We start from the raw sequence: 7,281 nt of genomic DNA on the forward strand, positions 1-7,281 counted from the left end.
AGGTTTATCACCACAAATGAACCAGTTTGTAGTGAAAGTTAGATATTCTTAGGATTTAGTTATAGGTTTATCACCACAAATGAACCAGTTTGTAGTGAAAGTTAGATATTCTTAGGGTGTAGTTATAGGTTTATCACCACAAATTAACCAGTTTGTAGTGAATGTTAGATATTGTTAAAGTTTAGTTATAGGTTTATCACCACATATGCTTTGGAGAAAAATGAAAGTACGCGGCTGAAACATGTGCTTTAAATGTTATCAGACTTGTTAAAATGCAACTGAATTGTGCCTCTTATGTAGCTATACTAGTAAGAAGGTTGACTAGGGCGAATACGTTTCTCAGTATGTACTAGCACGTATCTGTTTAATAAAGGTTATAGAGACAAATACTCAGACGATAGATATTAGTAAATAATCTTTTACCACCATTTATCTTGCTCCAGTGCTACACAGAACTACTACTGGATAGCTGTATATTCAAAGAGAAAAATGTCAAGCGACAGGAACTACGATAAAAGTTTGTTTGTTTATTTTAATTTCGCGCAAAGCTACACGAGGGCTATCTGCGCTAGCCGTCTCTAATTTAGCAGTGTAAGACTAGAGGAAAGGCAGCTAGTCATCACCACCCATCGCCAATTCTTGGGCTACTCTTTTACCAACGAATAGTGGGATTGACCGTCACATTATAACGCACCCCAGGGCTGAAAGGGCGAGCATGTTTGGTGGGAGAGGATTCGAACCGCGCGACCCGCAGATTGCAGTCAAGCTCCCTAACCACCTGGTCATGCCGGGCCACGATGAAAGAAAAGCAAAATAAAATAAAAACCTTTTACAGTTTCATAGCCACTTCGTTTCCACAATCACATAAGAATAATAAGATGTCTGGCTAAATCTGTGAAACAAGGAACTAGATATTGTATGGTTTTCAAATACACATAATCTACCTGACTGAAGACATTTTTTTTCTAGTTAGAGTTATATTTACCTCTCCATATATATATATTGTCATTTGTCATTTTACTCTTAGCAAGGTCTAGCACGCTATCAGTTGGTTGCGCCCTCCTTCCCTCTTAAGCCATCTGACATGATGAAGGCGAATAATCGCACTATGTAATAAGTAAGTAGTGTAGACATGAAGACCTGCATGTATGTACAAGCCCCCCAGTGGCACAGCGGTATGTCTGCGGACTTACAACGCTAGAATCCGGGTTTCGATACCCATGGTGGGCACAGCACAGATAGCCCATTGTGTAGCTTTGTGCTTAATTGCAAAGAAAATAAACAAATGTATGCACAAATTTATCATTTGTACAGAAAGCTTATTCTTATTTATTGGTAACTTGTGGAATTTCGCGAAAGATACCAGAGGGTTATCTACGCTAACTGTCCCTAATTTAGAAGTGATAGACTAGATAAAAGGAAGCTAGTCAACACTACCCACCGCCAACATTTGAGCTACTCTTTACTAACTAATAGCGGGATTGATCGTCATATTTTAACGCCCCAACTCCTGAAAGAGCGAACATGCTTTGGAAAAATGAATATAATTCTAGAATTACGTTTTCAAACTTTTTTTTTTGCTTCAGTTTGAAAGAAGCTTGAAACATTTCGGGGGGATTTTTTTTACCACGAAAAATGTAGCAAAAGTTTCGTAAACAAGCATTATAACCACGAGTTTGATAGCTTGCACAAATAACATATATTTACTTGCGTTCTTATAATTTGAGAAATCTACCATTACTGATAATAGTTTTCTCAATGTATACCTGAAACGTCGGGGAGACAATTAACTCACTTTCCCTGGCCTTTTCTTTAGCATCTACAGTGACAGTTTCTGCTTTGCTTAGAGCGGTCCTTTTTTCTCCCGTCTTCTGGTCAGATTCTGTGATTAACGAAAGTATTGTTTCTATACTACTTACATCTTCTTTCTTGTACTTTTGGACGATATTGTCGCATTCTATAAAGATAACAATTCGATGTTTTATCAGCAATCTATATTAATATTAGTCTTAAGATTCATATTTACCTAAGTTTGTGAAACGTGTTCATTGATTATAACTAATATTAAGATTCATATTTACCTAAGTTTGTGAAACGTGTTCATTGATTATAACTAATATTAAGATTCATATTTACCTAAGTTTGTGAAACGTGTTCATTGATTATAACTAATATTAAGATTCATATTTACCTAAGTTTGTGAAACGTGTTCATTGATTATAATTAATATTAAGATTCATATTTACCTAAGTTTGTGAAACGTGTTCATTGATTATAAACTAATATACAGATTTTAAATTATTCAACGACTTTTATTCAAAGTATACTATAAGTTTTCCTTATTATCAACTTATAATAATATTTACTTTGCTACAACAAAGGAAGACAGCTAATCTAATTTATAAAGTCATTGAATTAACATATACGGATAATCTATTAGTTAATTCCAGATAATGCTGGGTTACCATATTTCGTAAAAGATTACCGTATTATGATTTAGTAAATTAAGAAAAAGTCCAACTTTTGTTTTTTCTAATTAGTGTTGAGTCACACATCAAACGATTTTTATTTATTATTATCAAGCATTTGATAGTGTTAAAAATATCCTGTATTTAATTATAACACGATCATCATTATCGTCCAAAGTAGTGCTGGAAAGTGTTGTGACACCTGTAATACTGTCCACACATTACAGACTATTCAATAATCACCTTGTGCTTTTAGTTAAATACACGCCGAGTTCTTTTTAGTGCGGGTGTTTCAAAAATTCATAATGTCTGAAAGCAAAATAAATACATATAACAAAAACCGAATTCCATGCGTCTTGAATCACAGACCAGAGTTCCTCCTTTGATTTCAGCTCCTTTGTTGTTTTTCTCAACCAAGATGATCCCCCACACACTTAACAATACCAAGGACTGGAGATAGTCCCCCAAACACTCAACAATATCCAGGCTTGTAGATAGTCCCACACACAGTCGACAATAATCAGGCCTGGAGATAGTCCCATACACACTCAACAATATCCAGGCCTGTAAATAGTCCCACACACACTCAACAATATCCGGATCTGGAGGTAGTACCATACACACTTAACAATACCCAGGACTGGAGATAGTCCCCCACACACTCAACAATATCCAGGCCTGGAGATAATCCCACACACACTTAACAATATCCGGGTCTGGAGGTAGTCCCATACACAGTTAACAATATCTAGGACTGGAGATAGTCCCACAATATATAGGCTTAGAGATAGTCTCACACACACTCAACAATATTTAGGCCTGGGTTCTGCGTAGGCTTTCTTGCTGCAGTGCATCCTTTCAGTCCTTCTTGACGCAATTTCTATCATTTTGTGGAAAAGTGAACCTTAACATCATCGATTTCTAGAAGTTATGCAGCAAGACATCTGTTACGTTTCGTTTGTCTCAGGGTGAAGTAAGCCTCAGGTGCTTAACATCTAAGATGGAAAGTCTAACTGGTCTTCCGGGCCTGCTGGTGTCATCAGTGGTACGAGTTTCATTGTATCTTTTGATTGTTTTATGAACTCCAGTTTTTGATACTTTCATTTGTACAAAACTTCCCGCTGACTGTTCGCCATCTTTATATAAGAATATTATATTATGTTTTATTTCATCAGAACCTGTGTGTCTTAAACAAATATTTCGTACTTGAAAGTAAAACCATCATGGTAGAGTCACAGATGAGGAAGATTTTATCTACTTTTTTTACAGAAGCAAATAATAACTATTTTTGTTTGTCTGTAATTAATCACAAAGCCACACAATGGGCTATCTATAATGTGGCGATCACGGTTATCGAAACCCGGTTTTTTGCATTATAAGCTGTGTACACTTATCGCTGTATTACTGGGTGAGGGAGAGGGGTTCTTTTTAATATATTTACAATACAAAATTTATAACTGTGTGGAATGTGATTTGATGTTGGATGTCGGTGTAATAGTCAGAGCATTAAAATACCTAAGAGTTACTGTCCTTAGTTTTCAGAAAAATATTAATATTATCACTTACGTGGTTCTTACATCTCATTTTTTGAATTCATTTAAACCAAACACATGATTTGGGAAATATTTAAATTTATAAGGGTTTTAGATTGATGTTATTACTTTACTTTATTTCATCTGGGACAGAGTTGTACCTGAGAACGAATTGTGGTTTAATTTACACACAGTAGTTTACATATTGCTACATTTCATGAAAACAATAGTAAGAACGATTAGTATCAACTGTCTATATAAGTTCAGAAGCGTCTGACAACTGTATCTGTAGAAACTGGACACTGTCAAGTGCTGTTCAGGAACAAGACGTTTCACACAGTCGTTTGTAAGCAGTCTCACTCATTCGATCCCCATTATTGATTTAGCGACTTTCAAGAACACGATAATCACTTATTACATAAAGGTTTACTTATTTCTTGTTGTTGGTTTAGCGACTAAGTAGTCGAGTATCCTTTCAAAAACATGATAATCGGTTTTTGTCTAACAATTCGAGTGTTGACTGCATACATAAAACTGGTTTCATATGGTAGTTGAACCTATCTTCATTAAGATATTAGCTACGTCGTGTTATTAGTAGAAATGAAACCGAATTCAAAGTTTAAACACAGAAGTACAATTATTAGTATGTTACACACCAAATATTATATATTTATGTTATAAAAATACATCCTACAGGAACTACCTTGCATGGTATATAGATAAAGTGTAAATACCTCAGTAATATCCCTATTAATGTAATTAATGAAGGTTATTCATTTTCGAACTGAGGATTATTTATTTTGAAATTGAGTAGAATGTAAAAAGCATGGGTAAGTTTCGACATATGTATAAAACTAGTTACCTGTATAACTATTATATGTACTCGATAGTAAAGTAACTGCAGTAAAGGTAATTATCACCTCAGATATAATTCTGAAAATATCACAGTCCTAGCATTACAAAATTAAACAGATCTTGAAAGGACCAAGTCAAATACAGACCTGGTCCTAATCTTTCTAAATTAGTTGTATCTTTAACGAAACATTTGGACTGCAGTCTTTAACATTTTTTAAACAAGTTAAATCCTAAACATGTGAACTCAGATATAATTTTAGCAATAACATCTTTAAATTAGTCGTATTCTGAGCTACAACCCTGGTTCTAACTTTAAGTTTAGTCAAATTCTGGATCATACTGTTTTGTAGTTCAAAATAATAAAGTCTTCCATATTACTCATAGTATAATTGCTGTTCCATTACGATATTCGAATTTAAGTGGAGTATTTATATCCCTTAAACAAGTGTTTGATATTCAACTATAAAGTGCTCAAGGCGGCTGGCATAACATAACTTACTTACAGATGTTACTTCAAATGGTGAATAACATATTATACCTTTTACTTTTTTTGGTAATTGTTTAGCATTATATAAAATGGTTTCTCCAAACTGGACGTTCTCCTTCGCTTTGTCTAAAGCTGCTTGAATGTCAGTCATTAACGTTTCCTTTCCCTGTAGAGTAAACGCAATATAATCCATGAAAAACAGATAAGAAAATGTGATAACTACGGTTATTTTAGAGCTGTATAACAACTATATGATGTGGCAATTTATGTAAATTTTACAGACACTTAGAACTTAATTTACACTTTGCTTTATTTCTGTGAAGAAAGAAAATGAAACTTTACAAATGCATGAATTTCAACGTTGCCATTACGGAATGCATTCATTCATTATTTTAAGAAAATATATTTTTATACACTTTGTATTAGGGTTATTAGCTTCCTACTTGTAACATTCAGTTGCTTTTATTGTACAAAGTATGCTTTAACAGCCAATTGCTTTTTATTTCTAGAAGGTTAATGACTCTTTTAAGAACAACGAAGCTGAGTTGTTTAATTGAGGCTATTCATATTTGTTCTATGTTTTAAGGAAGAAGTCTAAGATGAAAGGTTAGTGACAATGCCGCTAAAACCAAATGTATTTTCAGATCCCAATCTATTATGGAGATAGCGAAACTAATACATATATTACTATTGAAAGACTATAGGCCCTACACTGGTGTATTTTGCTTAACTGGCAGTCGGGAAACTATTACAGAGTTCCCGCATATCAGTTGTCTATAGGCAAAAGGTCAGGTTACAAATTTACATCAAGGATAAATTAACGTCGTTGAAGACTAGTAAATTAGTAGTAATACCGATTAACAGTTTCCAGCTTTGATCAACTATTTCTCTCGTAAATGTTTTGATACAGTTATACATAAATCAATTTTTACAGTTATTTGTCTAAATGAAAATAGCTTAACTGATGAAAACAATAAGTACTACTCAATACATATGGTGTCTTGCCCAACCAAATATTGTTGTCTAGAGTTTTTCAACCATTTTGTACAATTAAACATATGTAGATCTACTCAATTTTGTTAGGTATATTCAATAATATTATATGTTTAATAATAAATTGACAGTCTAACACATATAAATAAGGAGTCTACAAGAAAATCCTTGATAAAAACCTGACTCACACATAAAAGGGAGTTCTATATCAAGGAAACAAAATATACTTGGTATGTGTAAAATACATTTAGGCCTAAGCCAGAGTTAGGTTCCAGAAGAAACTATTCATAACATATTTAATTTTATGTGTAAGATTGAGTCTAAATCGTACTTATTAGGGCAAGAAGAATTGTGTAAACAAATGAATTTGATTTAAAGAATGTGAGTATTTGCTATTCTATGCCATTGTCAAATCTTAGCCTATATCTAGCAACAATTGGATTAAAACACAAACATTGGTTGTATGGCTGTCACCATTGGAAACTGGTTACTCGTGATACAAATCTGACCAAACCTCGTAATAACATAATAATATTGTTACGTTTCTAGTCGTTTGTTAATTTTCCATAGAATTTCTTTCCAAAGGAACTTTTGCGATACAAGTCTTTTCTTAAATAAAACTAGTTTATTCTTTCTCAATTCTACTTTGCAATACAGTTAATTTCCACAGTCACTTTAACTTAAACTCACGCTATAATTCAAAACGATTCACGCCTTTTACTTACGGTCACTACCGCGCTTGACTCAAATGTCCGTCTCTGTCTGTCTGCAATTCAATTCCGATTAATTAATTTCACTTTAACTGGCGCACTTATATACAAGAATAGAGGGCGCCTAGCAAATACTGGATTATTCATGATGTTCCCCGATCCTTCGATAATATCATGATGTATTACCAGGGTCACGTGACTACCACTGTCGTAACAATATGATATACGTTTCTTGT

General features: G+C 33.7%; 1 protein-coding gene across 2 annotated transcripts in view; it reads right to left on the minus strand.

The window, feature by feature from the left end:
- Nucleotides 1-7,281, minus strand: part of LOC106465541 (girdin-like) — a 30,918-nt gene that overhangs the window by 7,798 nt on the left and 15,839 nt on the right. For both annotated transcript variants that reach the window (XM_022393458.1, XM_022393457.1), the window contains 2 exons: nucleotides 5,394-5,508; nucleotides 1,767-1,957 (listed from right to left, as the gene is read on the minus strand). In XM_022393458.1, the coding sequence (XP_022249166.1) occupies nucleotides 1,767-1,957; nucleotides 5,394-5,508 (306 nt within the window). The remainder of the gene's footprint in view (nucleotides 1-1,766; nucleotides 1,958-5,393; nucleotides 5,509-7,281) is intronic.

This window comes from Limulus polyphemus, unplaced genomic scaffold, assembly GCF_000517525.1.
Source record: "Limulus polyphemus unplaced genomic scaffold, Limulus_polyphemus-2.1.2 Scaffold1976, whole genome shotgun sequence".
Lineage (NCBI taxonomy): Eukaryota > Metazoa > Arthropoda > Merostomata > Xiphosura > Limulidae > Limulus > Limulus polyphemus.